This window comes from Acinonyx jubatus, chromosome A1, assembly GCF_027475565.1.
Source record: "Acinonyx jubatus isolate Ajub_Pintada_27869175 chromosome A1, VMU_Ajub_asm_v1.0, whole genome shotgun sequence".
NCBI lineage: Eukaryota > Metazoa > Chordata > Mammalia > Carnivora > Felidae > Acinonyx > Acinonyx jubatus.
The window spans coordinates 156,670,866-156,694,170 of NC_069380.1; the positions used below are offsets into that span (position 1 = coordinate 156,670,866).

Consider the following 23,305-nt stretch of genomic DNA (forward strand, 5'->3'; position numbering starts at 1 on the left):
CTCATAGTATGTCTTCTTTTGAGGGGTGGGGGGAAGAAGAAGAAGTAGAAGGAAAGAGCAAATATAATGACTTTTTTCCTAGTCATTGTATTCCAGAAATGGAATCCATAGGTCAGGTTCCATTTTCATGTGAACTTTTGCTCTTCCTTTACTTTTCCTCTAAGGGAAGGTGCTTTCACACACATTTGGGAGTAGCCAAATGGTATATATGGCAGAAGGATGTTGAAGGAGGGAATCTGGGGGTTTATGGGTGGTGTTTCCATTGGGATAGCATCTCCTAGGTGTTTGAATTAACTATAACATAAAAATACATATGTTTGGAAAGAATGGCAGAGATAATAAGGATTTGTCTCAAATCCTAGTGATCTTGGTATAGTTATTTACAGTGGTAGAGAGTATAAAAAGAATATGTCAGGCTTCCCCCCGCCCCTGCCGCCCCATAACATTGACTTCAGAGGGGGAAAGATGAAGGAAGTACCCACATCACCAAGAGAAGCTGGTAGTTCCTTTGGCAGGCCAAGGGATGCAGGTGGTATGGTGGCCTCATGATATGGGAGAATTAAATTTCTTCATAGTTACTTAGAAAGCAACATAGTTTTAATTTACTAACTCCAGTCCTAGATGCTTTATCTTCTAGTAACTATTGCCACAAATGCTCCTCTACTCACACATATTTTGCCCTATTTCTTTTGGGACTGTGTGTATATATATTTTAATTTATTCTTGAGAGAGAGAGCATGTGCAGGAGAAATGCAGAGAGAGAGGGAAAGAGAGAGAGTCCCAAGCAGGCTCTGCACTGTCAGTACAGAGCCCAATGTGGGGCTCGAACTCATGATCTGTGAGATTATGACCTGAGCTGAAATCAAGAGGCAGACGCTTGATCAACTGAGATACCCAGGCACCCCAGGACTGATAGTAATTAGCATGTACTGAACATTTATATCATGCCATGCACTAGTCTAAGTTCTTTATATTATTTAGCTCATTTAATTTTCACAGGAACCCAGGGAGGGTAAGGAGCTACTTTTATCACCTTTTTACAGATAAGGAAATTGAGGTTAACCAACCTGCTCAAGGTCACACAACTAGCAGAGATTTGAACCCAGCACTCTAACTACAGAGCCTTTACCCTTAATTTTGTTTTTTGTTTACTTAAAAAATTTTTTGTGTTACACTTAATTTTTATGCCATGTTACCTCCATGTTTTTGTGATTAATGATATGTTCTATAGACTAAAGCCCTACATTAAGACAATTATGATTGATATCTAGTTCACCTTTTAGAAATTATTGACAGTTTTTCAGTCCTTTAATGAAAGAAGTAAATTTAATTTGGAGTTAGAGTTCATCAGTGCATTTTTGTCCAAGTGATGAATTGTTCAGTAAGTCTCCATTTCCCACCTTTTCAGATTTTTTTTGAAATTTTTATTTTCTGCTATGTCTTGTCCATATATCATATTCCCAGGTGAGTATGGAGATTTTTTTCAATCAATTGAAAAACAATATATATTGCTTTTTAAAACCCATTGCTTTTAACATAATTGCTTAAATTTTGCCTTTTGATACTTACTGAACAAGATGTTTACAGTTAGTTGCAGCTTATGTGTTTAACATGCATTTAGTCAGAAAAGGAAAGCAAGAATAAAAATTTAAATAATGTTGGGGATTGTCTCTGCCTTCCCCTTTAGTGAGCATGTATCCTGGAATGAATGGGCAATATGAATATGAATCTATTATCCCTAAGTTGATTTTAGTTACTGTGTACAACTCACTGAATGATTCTGTGGGTATGATTATTTTTTTTATACAACATGATCCATGAAAACAAGCCAACAACTGGAAAAAAGGAAGCAGTCCCAAGGTTGGAAGAAAATCTGGCTGTGTCATACTTACTAAAAGAGAATGCATTGGTCTGTAATAGGTTTTTCCAGGGTAATTTCAACAAATGCTCAATTTCTGCCTTGTCTGTTTACTTTAGAACTAACTCCTTTATGTGACTCCTTTGTATGGGTGTCTGTTTGATGCCAGGTTCTGTAATAGGTGCTAGAAAGATGAGAATTTGTTTTGTCCTTCAAATAATTTGGTCTGATGGCTCATAGGTAAGGAAGGACAACTTGAGGTAATGGAGAAGATAAGTATAAAATTAATAGTTTGAGACTGTTCTGTTGAGAATGTTCTGTTAACCTAAACAGATAAAAAACAAAACCAGTAAGTTTTTGAACATTGTTCTATGTGTGGAAGTAACTAGCTAAATTCTCCAGGGGAGAAAAGAATTGGAAGCAAGAGTTCCTGTCCTGTAAAATCTCATAAAGCTCTTTGCAGTTCTCATATATGTGTCATGGTATTTATCTGAATATCATACCATTTTAGTTCTACCTGTCTTTATGTTATATGATATATATACATTTATGTATGTTTTCTTTTAGGTTTCTATATATGCTGTACCAGAAAAGATTGGTCAAGTTCACCATGCCTTGGAAACAACTGTGAAGCTTCTTGAATTCTATCAAAACTACTTTGAAATTCAATACCCACTTAAGAAATTGGGTAAGAATCAAACAGTGCCTCTGGTTTTCATTAGCATTATAACCTAGATTCATTTGGCAAATGTTTTGTAGAAAGCACTTTTTCTAAAATTATTTAAAGAGAAAACTAATAAACACCTAAAGCTTTAAAAATTGTTTACATTTGTTAAGATTATTTACATTCCCTAAAAGTAGCTGAATGTGGAGCTTAAAACATTTAGAAGTTTATGGAGCTCTTCCAAGGGCTTATACAGGTTCTGTGTAAGTGGCAATTTGCTTAGGGCTTTGTCTGCAGTCAGACTCTAACTTCCTAAGAAATTCTGTTTCACAGGAGGAAAACTGAGTAATAGATGCTGAGGAAAGCAAGAGCTGGTCCTGGATAGAAGAACGTTGGGCCTGTACTTTGTCTTTCTTGCTCTAGGAAGTTGATTTCATTGTGAAAGAATTATATATCTCTGTGAAGGGACAGAGCAATGGTGACTCCACAGGAATTGGTCAGGTCTTTCTCAACTGACCGATAGGTGGGGAACATACAAGACTAAAGTAAGGTTCGATTTGCCAAGAGTATAAAATGAACTCCCTGTCTTTTGATTCACAGTGATAAACCAATGGGTAAAATATTTTTTGGGGGGAGTGCCTTAGATGAGCGAAATTTGATCACTTCTTTCTTCACATGTTCAGATTTGGTGGCTATTCCTGACTTTGAAGCGGGAGCAATGGAAAATTGGGGTTTGCTCACCTTCCGTGAAGAGACACTTCTGTATGACAATAATACTTCTTCAGTGGCGGATAGAAAACTGGTTACTAAAATCATTGCTCATGAGCTCTCCCATCAGGTATTAATAGCCATGACTATTATATTTAATACTTATAGTATTTTAGAATAAGAAAATAAGTTAAGTAACAATTTTAGGATAAGAAATTGGAATAAGCTAATAGAAATTCGGCCTTTTATTGTAGTATTGCCTTTCATAATAAAATGGTGGGTTTTTTTGTTTGTTTTTGTTTGTTTTTGTTCTTTGTTTTTTTTAACACAAACATGATCATCAAATGAAAATGCTATCTAGGGGTGCCTGGCTGGCTCATTTGGAGGAGTACGCAATTCTTGATCTCAGGGTCATGAGTTCGAGCTCCACATGGTGTGCAGAGATTACTCAAATACGTAAATACATACATACGTACATACATACATACTTAAAAGAAATTGCTATCTAATGTTTGTATAGGATTTTACAGTTTATAAAGCATTTTCACATCCATATGTCATTTACTTTTCATAACGGCTGTGAGGTAGGTGATGATCCCATTTTATAGATGTGGAAATTGAGAGTGTAAGTAAATGACTTACCCAAAGTCACAGAGCTAATAATTGGCAGCACTGGCCCTTGAAGAACCACTGTCTCCTCAAGGTGTTTCTCCTTTTTTGCCCCCAATAATACACAGCTGTTTCACCTCTGACAATTGCCAGCCCCTCAGTATAACTTTGTGGCAGAGAAACCCTTCCCCTAAATTGCTCTTCTGGCATCTCTTGGACTGTAGTTGTCAAGACTAGATTTATATTTTCTTCTCTTACTCACTGGGTTCTTTGTTAATTTGAGAGAGGGAGGGTACTCTTTGTATGACAAGGAGAAAAAGAAAGAAAATTATATGGGTACGTGAACCCCCCTCTTTCTTTCTCAACACCTTGTCTTTCTTTTGTCCCTTGATGAGGTGCATAGCGGTGTTGGGTGTAGTTTGGGGGCGTCATGATTGAGGGACAACGTGGAAGAAGAGTAGCATGCACTCTGGTCAGTTTGGTCCCTGTCTCAAACGCCTATATGTGTGAGATTCTAGAGCTCTTGTGAAGACTTCGTAATGGGCTTGCATATGAAGCACATACTTAGTGATAATTATGATTTTAGGCATGTAGACAAGTTGTCCTTTAGGGGATCTTCTCTAGGTCTGTTATTTCTGGGGCCTCCCCATCACCACTTCTCAGTTACTTCTTCTTTAAGACATATATTCCTCGGAAGCAGGTTTTAAAATAATATCTTTGAAAAACATGTTATTGTAATTCTCAAAAGTGTTTTGTTTCCATACCCAGTAACCTTATTATTTTGCTGCTGATTTGAGATGAGCCCCAGATGTCACTAAATCGCACACCCTATAACCTACCACTCTCCATTGCAGAGATTTTTGAGATACATTTTTTTTTTTGGAGAGTCTCCTTTCATTGTTTTCCTTCTTATTATTATTTTGTAGATGAAGACATTTAATGATATTTCTTATTTCATTTATTTATATGCATGCCAGCTTTCTTAAAGAATATTGTTTGAATTCTCTTTTCAATCATGTAAATACTGTCCTCAACTTGGGTAACTGAGGAGAAACATGAAATATAGGCTCTCTGTAGGAAAATCTCTCAGAAATTTATTTTTAAGTTGTAATGGATGGCTGAAGATATAGAATAGAAATAATCTTACTAACTTGATAGTAGTAGGTAGAAGAATTTCATTATCTAGGAAATACCACTTTTAATGAAGTAGCGAAAAACTGTTTTTGTTTACCTAGTAAACAGGGTTTGTATGTTAATTTGATAAATATGCTAACTAACTGTGGTTTTTGCTTGTTTTCCCATTCAACAAGGTAAAATGTTAAACTTTTCATTTTCATTTTAGAGTTAATTTATACAAATTTTTTGTAAGTCTTTAATTTGAATATAGTTTTACCTAATAACTGCATTTTTAAGTAATTATAATCTGGCTAAAGGGGATGAAGCTGACAATTTAATTATTAGAAAATTCTTGACAGTATAAATATTGTGTTGATTAGTAGGATTTTTTGTTTTGTTTTCCCCACAGTGGTTTGGTAATCTAGTAACAATGGAGTGGTGGAATGATCTATGGCTAAATGAAGGGTTTGCTACTTTCATGGAGTATTTCTCCTTGGAAAAAATATTCAAAGAGCTTTCTAGTGTAAGTATAGCATTTAGTAGACGTGCTATAAATCATATTTGCCCCGTATTTTATAGTCATTTGGAGTGCTGAAAATGTTTCTAGAAAGATACAATAAAATTGACACTTGTTACTGATAGCTTATACCTCTTGAGATTTGACAGTGAAAATTAAGCTTTCACTTATTGATATATTTCATTGAAAGCTGAAATTATGTGCAATTATTTCACACTTTGTTAAGATGAACATTTAAAATCGCTTTACTGCATTTTATTTCCAATAGATGTGGCTCTTCTTGAAGGAATTTAAATTAAGTTGAAAAGCCTTTTTAGCAAAACAAAACTTTTTATCCTTTGTATAAAGAGAGAAAAAAAATAAGACATTTTGTAGCAATACTCTCTCCCTGTTACCACTGTGATCATTCTTGTAACAGTGATAACATAGGTTCATACAGACAAATAATTTGTCCTGTTAAGGTACCAACCATATTTGTGCCTTTTTCAATGACTTGGGACATCGTTCTGTCATAGGGAGTGTAATATTGTTGTTACTGTGTTCCTAGACTTCCTGGGGAAAGGTATGACAGGTATTGCCAAATAATCCAAGCAATAGGTGGGAAAGTATAAAGATCCCATTCACCCTTAAAATTCTGTGATGTTCTATTAAACTTCCTGAATATACGATCCAAGACTGCTTCAAAACAGCGATGCTCTTAAGAGCTTTCAATTTGAAATTTTTGTGTAAGTCCAGTTCAAAAACTTCAGGTAAGTAGAAGGAACTTATTTTTAGCCAGAATACTAAGCAAAGTATTCTAAATCTATGTATGTGACTTAATTAAGCAACCAGATACACAGTTTCACCACTGGGTGGTGCCCAGAATGTTTAAAACCTTCTAATGTATATTCTGGGGGAGCTCATGTGCTGAGCTATCAAAGAATTCTATTTAAGTATTGTATTTTACTTCAAATGAACCTCAGTGAAGGGAAATGTATATTATCTTAATAGAAACCTGGACTACATATGAGAAATGAGCTTAAGGACCAGTTTTTATTTTTGCTTTTTAATTGTAAATGTTATTTTAAAAGTACACACTAACCATCTTAGAATATTTACTTTGAATACCTGGATTTGGCACATTTGGTCGCTTTAATAGTAGATTCTTAATTAACCCTTATGCTGTGGTTTAGGAAATAATAATGTTTTTCATATGGTCAGGACATTATCATTTTATTTTTAAATTTAAGGAATATGAATGAAAGTCTCTCTATTCTTACACTTTCAAAAGCCTATTTTCTGAAGTTTAGTAAAGATGCGTATTTTTTAATAATGACCTTAAACAGGTAATTAATCTAATTCATATAAATAATTACTATATTTTCCTTTGCCTTTGATAATGTTGATGGTTTCATAATCTGTTTGATGTTTTTGCTAGTATGAAGATTTCTTAGATGCTCGATTTAAAACCATGAAGAAAGATTCCTTGAATTCATCGCATCCAATATCATCATCATCTGTTCAGTCTTCAGAACAGATCGAAGAAATGTTTGATTCTCTTTCCTATTTTAAGGTACCGCTCTACACATCAACTACCTGGAGTGGGTTTCAAATTAATTTCATATGTGAGCAAGCTTCATGATTTAAATTATTTTAAGCATTAAAACTAGATTATTTTAAAGATTAGAGATTACTTTAAGATTATTTTCAGGTATATGTTTAAACTGTAAGATGTTTGCTTCTATTTAAATCTTGGTTTTAACTTTTTCTGGGTCTTTCTTTCTCTGATTTAAGTTCTTCTGACTGGTATAGTGGGTAATCAGATAATATAGCAACATATCTTTTAAAGTTGGTTCAGTCTCTGGATCTACAGGTAGAATATGTCCAGGGAAGGTCCTAAGCAAGCCCTTAGCTGTGTTATTGAGGATTGAAAGATGTTCAAAGTCACAGTTGCCAAAACTCAAAAACAAAAAGAGTATTTAAGAATTGAGAACTAGATTGCAGGATCAGAAGCACAGACTCCAGGTTTGGGAGTGAAGCAAAAACAGAAAACTGGAAACCTGATTAGGATTGCCATAGGTCAGAGAACAGAACAATGCCTCTCACAGTTGTGGTGGGAGGTGTGAATGTTAGGACTTACTTACCTCCTTACTCTGGCTGCCAAATTAATTGATTAATAAATGAATTCCTCCACTGGACAGAGAAAACACACAAAACACCTGAGATACAAACCATATCTTCAAGAAACTCAAAGTTTAGGTGGTAGGTACTTGTGAAGCACTAAGAGATGATATGTGCTGAATGAATGGTACAGACTTTTTTTTTACCTAGGTTTATGAAGAGAACTTTTTTGTAGGAAAATGGAAATGGAAGGGAATTAAATAATAAAAAGATATGGATAAAGAGGAATGGTAAGTGTTGAGTATGGCAGGAATGGGACAATAAGGTCTACAAAGAGACAGTTCAGGAATACTGATGGGCAGGAAATTTTTGTTTAGGGAATAAATGCTTGATTGTGGTGGAAGCCATAAATGGAGTAGGGGAAAGATAGAAAAGGAGCTTGGGGCAGTTGTAGAAGGTTCTAAACGCCATCAGGAATCTGGACTTTTTCTGTAAGCATTGGGAAGCTTTAGAAGATTTTTCAGAGGAATTACTTGATTAAAGTTACTATTTATGAAAACTAATTTGTTCCAGCTTATAGATTTAAGTGGAGAGAGAACTAAAATCAGGAAATTGCTGCTAAAGTCCAAGCATGACATGGTAAAGGATGAAATTAGGAGTGGTAGTGAAAGTGGAAGAAAAATGATGAGTGTAAAAAAACATGGGATGGAGGGAAGTTCTTGAAGGATTTAGTGATAGGGTAAGACAGGTAAAGAAAGGGAGACATGTTTTCCAGGTTCACACCTGACTGACATGGAAAATGGTAGTACTGTTAACAAATAAGAAATAAGGAGTTTAATTAGCTATATTAAATATATTCCAGTTGGAGATACTGCCATGATTTTTAAAGCCTATATGGGATCTGTCGATAAAATTTTAAAACTTGTGGTTCTGTTCTTATACAGAACTGTTGCTTCGAGATTTGTTCTTACAGAGCTCTGTCATCCTCTGACCGCCATCCCCTAAACCCCAAATTCATTGTCTTATCATGTGGTCTCCACAGCATACCTAACCCCTGTCAATATGGTAACTACTTATTTCATGATTGGAAATCTGGCAAATACCCCACATAATTGAGAAAAGTAGGATATTTTACCAATGTTATGTACAAGAACAAGTAAGTGTCACTAGGGAAATGTGTTTGACAGATATATTCTATTTGGGTTTTTTAATCTCCAAGCCTAATTCTTATGTAGATTGTCCCTTGAGGAGATCAACTAGGAAGTAAACTTAGAAAGAAAAGAAAAGAAAAAAAAAGGTCTGAAAAGTAAATGCCAGGGACCACCAAAATGAGGTGGTTCCATGCAAGATGAGGATCCAGGGAGAGAGTGAGAGTGATGGCCAGTGAATAGGGGGAGGATGAAGAGTGCCTCCCAAAGCTCAGTGCAGAAAGACTTCAAAGGATGAGTGAGTGATCAGTCATTCAAATGCCACTAGCAGGTTAAGATGAGCCTGGGAATTGATGTTGGTTTCAAGACAGCATGAAGTTCATCAGTGACCTTGATAAAACCACTTCTGGGGGCACCTGGGTGGCTCAGTTTGTTAAGCGGCCGACTTTGGCTCAGGTCATGATCTCGCGGTCCGTGAGTTCCAGCCCCGCATCGGGCTCTGTGCTGACAGCTCAGAGCCTGGAGCCTGTTTCAGATTCTGAGTCTCCCTCTCTCTCTGACCCTCCCCCGTTCGTGCTCTGTCTCTCTCTGTCTCAAAAATAAAATAAAAAATTAAAAAAAAAACACTTCTAGCAGAGTGATGGTTGGAAGATTGCCTTAGAGAAAATGGAGATGGCAACTACAGACAGCTCTTTGAGGAGTTCACTACAAAGAGGGAAATAAGAAATAGGGTGATAACTAGAAGAGACATGGAGTTAAAAAAAGGAAGGACATCTTTTGTTTGTTTTAAAGGAGGAATGAATGTTTCATAATTTTGTTAATGGGAATGTAATAGTAGGGAAAGTTGGTCATGCAGGGGTGAAAGGGATCTGTTGGGAACAAGAATGAGTACTTAAATTTATAGAACAAGTAACGCCATGAGGCATGGTACAGAAATAAGAGAGTAATAGCTATTAAATTCAGTTACGTGTATCTGATAATCTTGACCTAATATTGCTACATTTTTACCAGAAGTGAAATTCAAAGACTGTTTGAATTCCTTTTGTGTATTAGGTGTTGTTTTAGTCACTGAAATTGAGCTTTGCAGTGTTGCCCTCAATTATCATACAGTCTAGAAGAGGAAATAAAGATATATCTATCTAAATATATATTAAATATATATCTGTAGCAGATGAAGGAAGTGATACAAATTGCCCTTGAAGATGGAGAAATATTTCTATCTTAAATCAGGAAAGGCTTCACAAAGGTGTTTTTGGAAATGACGGCATGCACTTCAATGACTATATAGCGTGGCCTTAATAGTTGTATGCTGGATTCTGAATTATTAGTGTATGCTTATTGCCCTATACATTCATTAGTTCCAAACATATTTGAAGTAACTCTGCAGGAAGAAGAGAGATCTTGGTTATTTTAGCAACATGATATATTAAAATTGGAAATTGATGCACTCCCAAGTAGAGAGGCTTTTGAGAGTTCTGCTTGTTTATTGTCTCCTGCAGTGAACCCATGAATTCAACTGGTACTTTTTTTTTTCAATATATGAAGTTTATTGTCAAATTGGTTTCCATACAACACCCAGTGCTCATCCCAAAAGGTGCCCTCCTCAATACCCATCACCCACCCTCCCCTCCCTCCCACCCCCCATCAACCCTCAGTTTGTTCTCAGTTTTTAAGAGTCTCTTATGCTTTGGCTCTCTCCCAGTCTAACCGCTTTTTTTTTTTTTCCTTCCCCTCCCCCATGGGTTTCTGTTAAGTTTCTCAGGATCCACGTAAGAGTGAAAACATATGGTATCTGTCTTTCTCTGTATGGCTTATTTCGCTTAGCATCACACTCTCCAGTTCCATCCACGTTGCTACAAAGGGCCATATTTCATTCTTTCTCATTGCCCTGTAGTATTCCATTGTGTATATAAACCACAATTTCTTTATCCATTCATCAGTTGATGGACATTTAGGCTCTTTCCATAATTTGGCTATTGTTGAGAGTGCTGCTATAAACATTGGGGTACAAGTGCCCCTATGCATCAGTACTCCTGTATCCCTTGGATAAATTCCTAGCAGTGCTATTGCTGGGTCATAGGGTAGGTCTATTTTTAATTTTCTGAGGAACCTCCACACTGCTTTCCAGAGCGGCTGCACCAATTTGCATTCCCACCAACAGTGCAAGAGGGTTCCCGTTTCTCCACATCCTCTCCAGCATCTATAGTCTCCTGATTTGTTCATTTTGGCCACTCTGACTGGCGTGAGGTGATATCTGAGTGTGGTTTTGATTTGTATTTCCCCGATAAAGAGCGACGTTGAGCATCTTTTCATGTGCCTGTTGGCCATCCGGATGTCTTCTTTAGAGAAGTGTCTATTCATGTTTTCTGCCCATTTCTTCACTGGGTTATTTGTTTTTCGGGTGTGGAGTTTGGTGAGCTCTTTATAGATTTTGGATACTAGCCCTTTGTCCGATATGTCATTTACAAATATCTTTTCCCATTCCGTTGGTTGCCTTTTAGTTTTGTTGGTTGTTTCCTTTGCTGTGCAGAAGGTTTTTCTCTTCATAAGGTCCCAGTAATTCATTTTTGCTTTTAATTCCCTTCAACTGGTACTTTAAGCATTGGGGACAGGGATAGGGATTCAATAGAAAATTTGGCATGTTTTTCTATTAAAGATATATTCACAAACACTTAGCTTTTTAACATAACACTGAAACAGTAACTGATAAACCACATAAAAATGGCTCATAGTAGAATTAGTGCACATGGGAATCTGCTCCATTATTCTTTTGTCAAATCCTTTAAAATAATTTTTAAAGACAATTTGAACATAGTTTACATCAGATTATATGACACTAAATAACAGTGTATTATAACTAGGTTCTATAGTGCAAGTTTATACTTAGCATGATTGTATTTTGAATTTTAGATTGTCAATTCTATAAACCGATTGTAGTCCATTATTTTCCACCTCCTTCTCACTATTTTTTTTTTAATTAAACAGGGAGCCTCTCTCTTGTTGATGCTGAAAACTTATCTTAGTGAGGATGTATTCCAAAATGCTGTTGTCTTTTACCTGCATAGTCATAGCTATGCATCCATTAAAAGTGATGATCTGTGGGATAGTTTTAATGAGGTAAGTGACCCGGATATTTTATTTAGTTCTTAAGAAAGAGAAGAGTTCTTCTACTTATATTCTTATCAAGTATATAAATAAGCTATAGTACCAAGGATATTTAAGACAGAGGCGGATGGAACACAGAATTAAAGGTCAAGAAACGGAAATACTAGTCTTGAAATTATTGTGTGTAGCCTTGTATAACCATTTTTGTTCTATACCTTAGTCTCTATTCCTATTTAGTAGGAAAGTTGTCTTTTCTGAATTAATATATATTACTATATTCATTATTTGATTTTTTTCAAAAATCTATTTTCCTTTTCTCAGGCTTTTGCATTTTCCTCCCATTCATGATGTTTTTCCTACACTCTGCCCTATAAATCCTCCTCTCGTTTGTGGCCATACTCTTTCCTAGAAGCCCATCTTTGTAGAGAATCTATCACAAGCTGGCTGCCGTGAGCTGAATATTGCCCTTGGATCGTTTTGCTGTTTGGATTTTGTTGTGCCTGCAAATGTTCTAACAAGCAGTGTAATTAGGTGCCAGTTAGGCTTTAGAGCAGTGCGTGAACCCATCCTCCATGATGCATGTATGCCGACGGCATAGTCCTTACAAGCGTTTAGGTTTGTTGTTTCCCTGATCCAGATCAATGGTTCTTAATGTTTTGGAAGATCACAGACATATTTGAAACCGTGATAAAAATTCTGGACATATTCCCCAGTAAAACCACATATTCACAATATCACACAAAGTTTCAAAGTTTTAGGGGCTCTGAAATTAAGAACTCCTATTCTAAATCTTTTCCATATACCCTTTCTCCTTCCTTGTCTTATCTCAAACCTTGTGTTTTCTAGCCGCTAACCCTGGTGCTCAGAAGATACACCTTTCCTTCTCTCTTTGAAAAGGTGGATTAGTCCTTGACACTTAAGAGTTGCTTCCAAATCACTGTTGTTTTTTTCTCTTATCGTATGGTAACATTTCAGTTGAAAGCCACATTATTTACTTTATACCCATATTATCTCCTGACATTTAGAATATATTTCTTCCTTTCTGACTGACTTCAGCTTCTGCATCCATAGTGTTTTCCTATCCCAACCTCGTTCTTAACATTATCCTCAGGTTTGTCAGCCTCCACATCATATGCACTGGCCTCTTCATTTCTGTTCTGTTTTGAAGACCCAAAGGTGCCTTGCTTTTGGGAAAGCTTGTTTTCTTCCAGTCCCTTATCCAGAAATGAATAGATTAGAGCCATGAGAAATGTCATATTAATATTGCAATGAGTTTGCAATATTTGATCCATCCTTTTCTGCTTTAAATAAATGGGCATATGGAGACTGAGGTTAAGGCTGCCATAGTAGAGTGGTACTGTTACCAAACAAAGTACTTAATGATTTTAGTTGCTTGCAATTCACATCCATATGTAGTCTAGAAGAATGATTTGAATGATAAGGTTACCTCACCTGCTTTAAAGAGATAGTTTTTCTACAATGTCTTCTTAATCATTGATACCAGATGTCTTTAGGGGATGGTGGGCTTTAGAGGGTCTATGAACCTGACACTGGATTCTAGATTTTGCAGATAAGTTGATGTAATTTCTTGGAGAAAGGGTCTGTGACTGTCAAAACAGTTAACCACTGTTCTCTGGAGAAACTTAAAGTTGAGGCAGCTGACGTGTTTATATCTTATTCTACTGCTGCTTTCTGGCACTCGCACAGAATTAGTTCTTCCAAAGGTGAATGTCAACATTTACAAAAATTTAATCCCATATTCATGCTTCTGTTTTTATGTTAACATTACATGTAGTCTTCATAGAATGTGGTAGGCAGAGAGGGAAAGGTTTTGTTTTTAAGCAAAAATAATTCTTATATATATATACATATATATATATATATATATGTATATGTATATATATACATATAGGTCACAAACAAAACACTAGATGTAAAGAAAATGATGAAAACCTGGACCCTGCAAAAAGGATTTCCTTTAGTGACTGTCCAAAGAAAAGGAAAGGAGCTTCATGTACAACAAGAAAGATACTTTTTAAATGTGAAGCCTGAAATTCAGCCTTCAGATGCAAGGTGTGTTCCTGCTTTTTCTTCCTGTTACCTATCTCTTTTGTATCCTTGGGTTAAAGTATTTTGTAATCACAATCTCTCTTAAGAAACCTAAGAAGATTATCTTTTTCTGGAAATAGCTTGAAAAATTCTCCTTCCTGCCAAAAGGGGGGGGGGGTGGGGAAGACCCAACAAATTATGTGTAAATGACTGAGCACTGACTGAAATACTGGAAAGAGTAATCTTCCAATATTTTCTTTTTACAGCTATCTCTGGCATATTCCACTATCCTATGTCACTGAGGGAAGAAATTACTCAAAATATCCATTGGTATTTTTACTGGACAAGAAATCAGGTTTGACTATAATTAACTCTTTTCTGAGAAGAAATTGAAAACAATATATTTTTTTAGAAATCTGACCAAGCAGCAGAAGGAGATTTTACTTTGCAAAGTGCATACTCTTTGAACTGGTTTTATGAGTCATCTATACAAGATGTGACTAAAGTGACACTGATTCCATGTCTCACGTATCAAGTCAGTCATTCTTATTCATGTGAAATAAAGTACAAAAAGTTGCACTGTGTTTTTATATCCTAGATAAATATTTGTTGTTACAAAGAAGTAGTACAGGTAGAGCAGTCTCTTGAGGTATATGCTCTGCTGTTCACTCTCTAGGGGTGAGCTTGGGCAACTGCATTCCACAAGCATCGTAGATGATTCTTGCGCATAATAAAGGTTGATCATGATCCAGATTTATAGTAAGTAAGCATTACAAAATGTCCTGTGAACATAATATACATTTTTGGTAGTAAGAAAATGGGTAAGAAATTATGTTTGTAAGGAAGCAGATAGGAAAATGTAAAGATGATATATGTTGACCCACAAGGAGCCTATAAAAAACAATTGAAATATAGTGTCTGACCATTTGTTAAATACCACTATGAATGCCACACCATGTATGCTCTTAATCCATGTCCTGAAACAATAGGAAGACCTTGGGCAGGAACCATTAGTGATACTCTAGATTTATGGAAAGGGAAAATTTCTTGTTTGAGTTTGTATCTGGTGGTCAAGCCTCTGTTTTTGAGGGAGGAGTGTAGCCTAGTAGTTAACGGGCTATACTTTGGAGCCAGGTTATCTGGTGCACTGGTATGATTGTAGGTGGTCATGTGACTCCCTGAGCCTCATTCCCTCAGCTACTGAGTGGAACAGTGATCGTACTTACAGTGTTATCGTGAGGATGGGGTTAATTTATGTGAAGTACCTAGAATAATGTCTGGCATTTTGTTATTAATGTTATTATTGAAAAAAAAATCCTCACACACAGTATTATCCATATTACATGAAATCTAGAAAATGGAGAACAAATCACCTTGCCACAACTATTATCATGATTACTTCTTTTGAGTCATTTTAAAAATATTTTTTACTTAGTTGATACCATTGTGTATAAGTGATTTTTATATCTTGCCTTTTTTTAAAACAAAAAACTTAACACATATAATATTTGACTTCATCTTTACTGCTAGACACTTGACTCACCATTTGTCTCTTAAAAAAAATGTCTCAGTAGAAATTTAGGGTCTTAAATGTTTTGTTATTGTATGAACTTCTTCATAAGAATGCTTCTCAGAAGTGAAGACTGTTATCTTTTGTGATTTAGTACACATTTCTAAATTGCCCTTCAGTTATGTGGTAATAATTTGTAATGCCAGTTGAAATACAGGTGCGTGCCAGTTGAATTGCAGTTTCACTAGAGTGGAGTGTTAAAACAGTCTCATTATTTGAAATGCTAAGAACATTTCATAATGTTGTATCTTTGATTAATATCACAGCCAGAGGTGTAAGGAAGGGCAGCCTTCTTTGATGAAAACAAAACTTCCAAGTGGCCTTGGAAGGATAGACCCTGACTTAAGAGACAACAAATAATCCCATCTCCATTTTTGGACCGATAAGGAAAATTTTCAAACCTCCCAGTAGTATATAAGTTTTTTGGTAGTATTAGAAATAATAGGACAATGAGAAATCTGCTTTTATGTGCCCATAATTTTTAGCTCAGTTTGTGTGTGTTTCTTAAACTCTTTTTGAGATTCACACCCCAAAGCCTAGCTCATGTTTTCATGCTATAGCCTTTTCTCCCTAAGCCTGTACCTGGCACTCCGTGCTTCTGCTGTCCAAAAGTGGTTTCGGCAAGTCAAACGTGCTATACTGCCTCTTGTCTCTGGGCCTTTGCAGATGCTGTTTTCTTGACTGGAAGAACACTCTTGCCTTTCCACCTCCTCGATTTATTGCTATTCATCCTTCAGGTCTCAATGTGCCCATTGCTTGCTCCAGGAAGCTCCAGAAAGGCAGAGATCATGGCTATATGAATTACTTTTGTGACTTTAGCACCCAGTAGGCACACAAAATTTTTTTGAATGAACAAATTTTACTTTGTAATTAAGTCACTCAATATCAAATCTCACTGTAAAAAGTTTTAGGAAAAGAACATTTAGAGCCTGATGAAATGATATCTTCTTTTCCCTTCATTTGGAAATATTCTTGCTAAAGGGGAATATACAAAATGTACTATAATGTAATTGGTTTAATCTGGAGCTGGAACTGAGCCAATAGATGATGAAAGCAGTGTCTGTTACTTTCTCTTCTCAACTGTTACTTCCCTTGCTGCTGCTGTTTTAATTCCTGGCAGTTCCAGTTCTGAGTGCCCACACTGAAAATGTTCTGTCCTCACAAAAAATTGTGTTGACCCTGAGGACAGTTGAGTCTTCTTGGTTCTTAATGCTCAAGTGAGAAACACTCTTATTTTAATTGCATCTTAATTGTTTTCTATTCTCAAAAGAAATGTAGCAGAGACAGTGACTCTAGAGGCTAATTTTTTGACTTTAGTACATTGTGTTAACGTGGTGGTTTGTTAAATCTGTAGTATATTTCCATGTGTTGTAAGGCCAGGTTGGTGGCTTAGTACATAGCATTCAGTCAAATATAGGAATTTATATTTAATCAAGATTTTTGTCACTCTTCCCCACATACATGAATTTGGAATGATTAACAGTTGTTGTGCATAAGAAAGTCTGAAAGGGGCCATTTTTTCAGGCCACATATTGAGGAAATTACACTAAAATAGTGTCTTTCTCTCCCTTCCCTTCCTTTTTCTCTCTCCCCTTTTCCCTCTCTATCCCCTCCCTCATCCATATCTTACTCAGACCTAAGCTCTTTAACTATAGGAAATCTTTATATTACATCTAACTTGAAACATGATATCACTGTGCCAGAAATATTTATCTGAAACTAAAAGACATGTCATTGTCTTTGAATGAAAGGCATTTGGAAAAAAAAATAAATAAGGAAGGGCATATAATTAAGGTATTTATCATGTGCCATCCTTTGAGCTTGCCTGTTTCCCCCTAGTAAAATAAAGGAGAATAAAAGGGTATTGGAGAAAGGAATGCTTTTGAACAAGAGGGGATGCAGTTTAAATGCATGTATCATGCTAACCCTCTGGAGCAAGCTACACAGGAAAATTTTCAACTTTGTTGTAAAAGCTTGTTTTTTGTTTCTGTGCTTCAATGTTTCTGTTTAAAACAGTAGTTGATTTTCAAAACTCATTGACAAATGGTTTTTAAAATCACTACTAAATTACTTCATCTGCTTCTGCCATATAAGATTGGAGTTACTCTTTTTTAATACTCAATGGACTGTGAAAATTGAACTTTTAATCTGTTAATGATTATAATGAATTAAAAACATATGAGGGTAGCCTCATCCACTTTTGAGCTGCAGGATGTAGTTACCTCCCTTGTGTGCAAAGCTATTATTTTTTGATACCTGTGGTTTTAAGGTCCTTCATTCTGGATCATTCAGAAGACCTGAAAGAGACTAGTATGTTGATTCTTTAAATGATAGCTCTTCTCTCCATGCTGTTGGCTGCACTGCTTTATATTCTGTCATCGAGATGACAGTAACAATTTCAAGTACACTCCCAGCTGCCCCTCTCCTCTCTACTGCCTGGAATTGGCTAAGTTTATAACATGGCAAATTGCTTACAGCCAAAATACACTGTATTTCAGTATTGTCCTACATCCATCCAGTGGAAGAATTGCCATAGTTATCATTTCTTGCCTCCATTTTTGGGGAAAGGGAGATTTGGAGCTCTTTAGTCCTTCTTCCCAAGGGCCTTTCTTGATAAAAGCTCGACAGGAAATTGTGTTTGTAACCTGGAGAATGTCAATATTTTTGCCATACTTAATGATAAAGTTAATTTCATTAGTCATCATTTTGTTAAAATAGCTCCAACCTGGAGCAGCTACTTTGTCATCACAATTATTCCTTAGAACTTCCTTCTGCTCTACAAAAAGAAATAAATCCTATTAACGAAATCGATCTTTCCCATCTGCTGCTGTATCAGCAATATGGGAAATTTTAGTGAACAAGACTGATTATCTGATATTTCATATTAAGACATGATCAGAATGTAAGTCTTTCCCATCATAAACATCCTTTGTAGTTTCAGCAGAATTGGAGTACTAAAATATTAAGAGAATTTGATAAATTTTAATAATTCTTGCTTTTGAAGTTGATAGACCCTGAGACTTCAGGTACCAAAGGGTTTAAATGTATTTCTAAAGCATTTTATGTGCAAAAACCATCATACAGAGTTGTTTTGACAGTAAAAATTTTAAGACAGCCTAAATATTTCCGAAGAGGAGGTTGGTTAAACTGTGGTAGGTTTTTTAAATGGAATTTTATGAAGTTATTTGAATATTGCTTATGAAGATAATGGAAAAATGGCTGTGGTTGAAATCTGTTAGGTAAAAAAGCAGTACAAAAATAAATGCACATCTATCCGCTGTATGAAATATTACATCATTTAAGATGTGTATAGGAAAGGTCTTGGCAGGAAATACATCCCACAATGCTATCCCTGGCAGACTGGCTGACTGTAGATTATTTTCCTTATCTCTACTCCTCTTATATAATTTTTAAAAATTAGTACTCCTTTATTTATTTATTTGAGAGAGACCATGCAGGTGGTGGGGAGGAGCAGAGGGACAGAGAGAGAATCTTAAGCAGGCTATGAGCTCAGCACAGAGTCTCATGTAGGGCTCGAATCTACAACCCCTGGGATCATGACCTAAGCTGAAATCAAGAGTCAGACACTCAACCAGCTGAGCCACCCAGGCACCCCTAATACTCTTTACTTTAAGAGGACTACTCCTGAAACCATTATTAGCCTACATGTTAACTAATTTGGCTTTAAATAAAATTTAAAAAAAAATTGGGAGGAAAACTTATAAACATCTTTCAAACCCTATGTAGATTTCTTTTGAAAACATTTGCCGTGGCATAGTTATCTTGTTCACTTATTTAGTAACTCACCAAGTATTTTTTGAGTACCTGCTAAGAGCAGTGTTCTGGGCACTGAGGGATTAGCATTAAACAGAATGGTAAGTTCATGGACCTATATTCTAATAAATAGTAAATCTTAAGATGCTTAGAAGCATACCCTTAACTATTATATTAAATCCAAGCCTTGTTGCCAACTTTAAAGGACATTTCTTGATTAGTAACTTGGTTAGTTAAAAATTCCTACATAGATTTTGTAGTCAGGTTTTATAGTAATATATTTTTGTCATCTTGTATTTTATAGCTCCTTATTAATTGAAATCATTCTATATAAATTTCTATGAATTCTCTCAACATTTATATATGTAATGGTAGGGGCCCCAAAAGTGCATATCACCATATTTTCTTTTTCTAGCAGTAACATTTATATGATATTCTACTTGCCTGACTATATTAAATTGTAAGATTTTTGACAGAAGGGATATATCTGTCCAGTTCACCATTAAATAAATAATTGTTAATGAATGGTGATCTTTGCTAACATTAAAATAACTGCACTGGGAGGCAGACATTTAGTTTCTTAGTAGAATAATTAAATGTAAAAACATCCTATATTAACTTTGAAACAAACAAAATGTCCATTTAATACTTTTTCTTCCCCTGTTATCTTCTCTCTCTCTCTCTCTCTCTCTCATTCTTTGGTCTGTATTAGGTGTCATCAATCTTACAGAAGAAGTGCAGTGGATCAAAGTCAATACAAACATGAATGGCTATTATATTGTACACTATGCAGATGATGACTGGGAAGCACTAATCAAACAGTTGAAAACGAATCCTTATGTCCTGAGTGACAAAGACCGAGCCAACCTCATCAACAACATCTTTGAACTTGCAGGGTAGAGTGTGCTTGGTTTGGGTTTGTTTATTTTTAAACAAGTGTTATTGTGGGGGGGAAAAAAAACTTTAGAAAAACAGTTCAAAAGAACTGGCATATATTGCCTGTTAGGTATAATTCATTTTGGATGATTGGGAAGATATAAAATACAATCCTTGCCTTCATTGGTGTTACAATCTGTATAGAAACATCAGCTACAAACATATTGAACAGTTAAGTAACAGTTAAGATTGCAATATTAACAACCAGGATACATGTTTGCTGAATATATTGATCTAGGGGTTCAGGCTTTGCTTTATTTCATGAGAGAATTCTTTTCAAGCAGCTTGGTTAGTTCTTACCCACTGGTTTGAGTGATGTCTCTGAGAGTTGGGGCCTTCTTATTTGTTTACAGCTTGCCTCCCAACCACTCTGTGCATTACAGAATCCCAAAACCAAGTGTGGTCGTGACCGTGTGTGTTAGATATCCTCCAAATAATAAGAGTACCAGCTTAGGCGGTTAATGGGTCTAGAGACACACAGAATATTCAAAAGTATTATTTTGGACTGCTCTTGACCTTCTTTTGGTTCATTTCTAATGAAGTAACTATTGATCATCTCAGCCATCATTGTTATGATTTCTCTTATGTGGTTAATTTTTAAAATGCACTCACCATAAATTCACAGTGGACCTTGACTTAACGAGTTTGACAAATTCCCATACAAATAACAAAATATTTTCTTTTTGATTCAGATCCTCTTTATGCCACTTGGTCTCACCTGGTAAATATATGAAATAAATAAATAAATTAATTAATTAAAATTAGTACTCTTCATCTTTTCTCATCTAAGACACTGACTTATGTCTCAGTAGCATGACTCAGTAGCAATTTATAGGTAACTTAGGGAATAAAACCTGAGCTATTGTTTATCTTTCTCATGAAATGTATCTTTAACCTTGGGTCACACACATGAACTTAATCGAAGATAATAATATTTAGTCTAACTTTACAGAATGCCACTTTAAGCTTACATTTTAGTTCTTGAAGACTCACCATCTATTCCTGAAGTTTCTCAGCATGTGTATAGAGTTCATCTGCTTCTCTCAGCATATTGACTTTTCTGTTCTTTTACCCTTTAGCCTAGGCAAGGTGTCTCTTCAAAGGGCCTTTGATTTGATTGATTACCTTGGAAATGAGACCTATACCGCCCCCATCACTGAAGCCCTGTTCCAGACAGGCCTCATCTATAACCTCCTTGAAAAGCTGGGACACATGGATCTGGCCTCAAGAGTAGTGGTGAGTCTACCTTATTGCCAACTTGTCTTTGTTGCTTGCCTTTAATGTGTCATTCACAGTTCTAGGCTGTAAAGGCAGCCGGTCACGTTCCCTTTTCTTCACTCTACTAGTGGTGAAATCTTTACTTTGAATCAAAATGGCATTGCTTACCAGGAAGAATTGATAAAGGCTTAGCGTGACATGGTATTGTTTGAATATCAAAATACAGCCTTCTGACACTGCTGCCAAAATGAGATCACATGAAAAGAAAACTCTCTTCAAATCTCAGTTTATTTCTATATAATAAATGCTCAAAATGGGTCCTTTTGCAATGTGGTGTTCCCCACTGATTTCCTAGTGGTCATTATGAAATGACAGTTATGTTTGTATTGAAGACTATTCTGTTTTAGGAGTCCTTACTGATAACTGTCTTATGGATGATGATGCTGGTGGATAGATTTATCTGCAGAGCACTAAAGGAATCTTGGTAGTGGTGACTGCTTTACTTTTTTAAAACCAGTTTCTTGATCTTAACAGTTGTTAGTTTAGACACTTTCAATATTAAACTGTTGACAGAGTCTTTAAAAGCTTGGGAAGGAGAGATGAATTCTTTGTTTCATCTTGCTCTCTGAATCAGCACATTCTGACAATAAGGTTTGCTTTATGAATCAGTCAGGTTTGCCAGGGCCCAGACAAAAGGAATCTCTCAGAAAAAGGAAGAAAGTATTAGAATAGAAATGAGAATTTCTTTTAGGGTTTTGATGTTCTTACTGGTCAAAGGAATGGGTTAGATTACATCTCTCGCTCTGTCTCTGTCTCTTTCTCTTTTTCTCTCTCTCTCTTTTTTTTATTATTAAAAAAGAAACAACCTCCTTTCTGCCTCTTACTGTTCTGCACGTCCCCTGTTATGAGTTCTCTCATCACAGTGACGGGAGGCAGTACATGGCTGGTGGGCCATATGGAGCTTGAAAAGTACCCTTCTTCCCAAGTCTCTGATCTGACCCTAAAAGAGCCATGCCTATCCTTACCCATAACTGTAATATGTAAGTTAGATGATTTCTGAGGTTTTTTCAAACTGTTAGGATTTTTATCATTCTTCTATATCATAAGGCTATCTATCACCATCCTTAATAAAAACCAGTCTTCAGAATGTGACTCAGCGCATAGTGTTACTCAATAAATATTGAGCAAATGAGTGAAATACACCAGAAACTGGTACATTTCAGTGCTTGTTTTATTCTGCACACCATGCTTAGTGCTTAATGTAGATAACCTTGTATAATCTTCACACAGGGCCAGATAGATACTTCTTTTATTTTTTAATGTTTATTTTTGAGAGAGACAGCATGAATGGGGGAGGGGCAGAGAGAGAGAGGGAGACACAGAATCCCAAGCAGGCGCCAGGGTCCAAGCTGTCAGCACAGAGCCTGACGCTGGGCTCGAACTCATGAGCCACGAGACCATGACCTGAGCTGAAGTTGGACGCTTAACTGACTGAACCACCCAGGCACCCTGCCAGATAGATATTTCTACCCCCATTATATGGATGAGGAGACTACTTAACTTCCCCAGAGTCATTTACCAAGTAAATTTTAAAGCTGAGCTTCAAACCCAGATTAGTTCCACTCTCAAGCCCACCATTTGTATTATATTGCTGTATTTTAAATTAATTTGTATTCTAGCAATGTCATCTTTCAAAAGATACCTTTTTGTTGGAAAGATCAAGGCTGTTTCTTTCCTATCATCTTTTTTAATTGAGATTGTAAATTAAAACAGTTTGAAAAACTTGTAGACCATGTGTTTAAGGTTTAAAATGACGGACTTACATCTAGTTCCTTGAAAATAAAGTTGTCAACTTACTATTTGAGATTTCTTTTATATGCAAAATGTTAATGACTTTTTTAATAGTATTTGTATGAATTTTCAAGAAGTATGC

At 35.9% G+C, this 23,305-nt stretch overlaps 1 protein-coding gene across 3 annotated transcripts in view; it reads left to right on the forward strand.

The window, feature by feature from the left end:
• Positions 1 to 23,305, forward strand: part of LNPEP (leucyl and cystinyl aminopeptidase) — an 89,297-nt gene that overhangs the window by 52,076 nt on the left and 13,916 nt on the right. For all 3 annotated transcript variants that reach the window (XM_027037412.2, XM_015065587.3, XM_053225144.1), the window contains exons 5-13: positions 2,426 to 2,546; positions 3,206 to 3,360; positions 5,365 to 5,478; positions 6,890 to 7,024; positions 11,706 to 11,837; positions 13,738 to 13,898; positions 14,141 to 14,229; positions 19,931 to 20,114; positions 21,234 to 21,390. In XM_027037412.2, the coding sequence (XP_026893213.1) occupies positions 2,426 to 2,546; positions 3,206 to 3,360; positions 5,365 to 5,478; positions 6,890 to 7,024; positions 11,706 to 11,837; positions 13,738 to 13,898; positions 14,141 to 14,229; positions 19,931 to 20,114; positions 21,234 to 21,390 (1,248 nt within the window). The remainder of the gene's footprint in view (positions 1 to 2,425; positions 2,547 to 3,205; positions 3,361 to 5,364; positions 5,479 to 6,889; positions 7,025 to 11,705; positions 11,838 to 13,737; positions 13,899 to 14,140; positions 14,230 to 19,930; positions 20,115 to 21,233; positions 21,391 to 23,305) is intronic.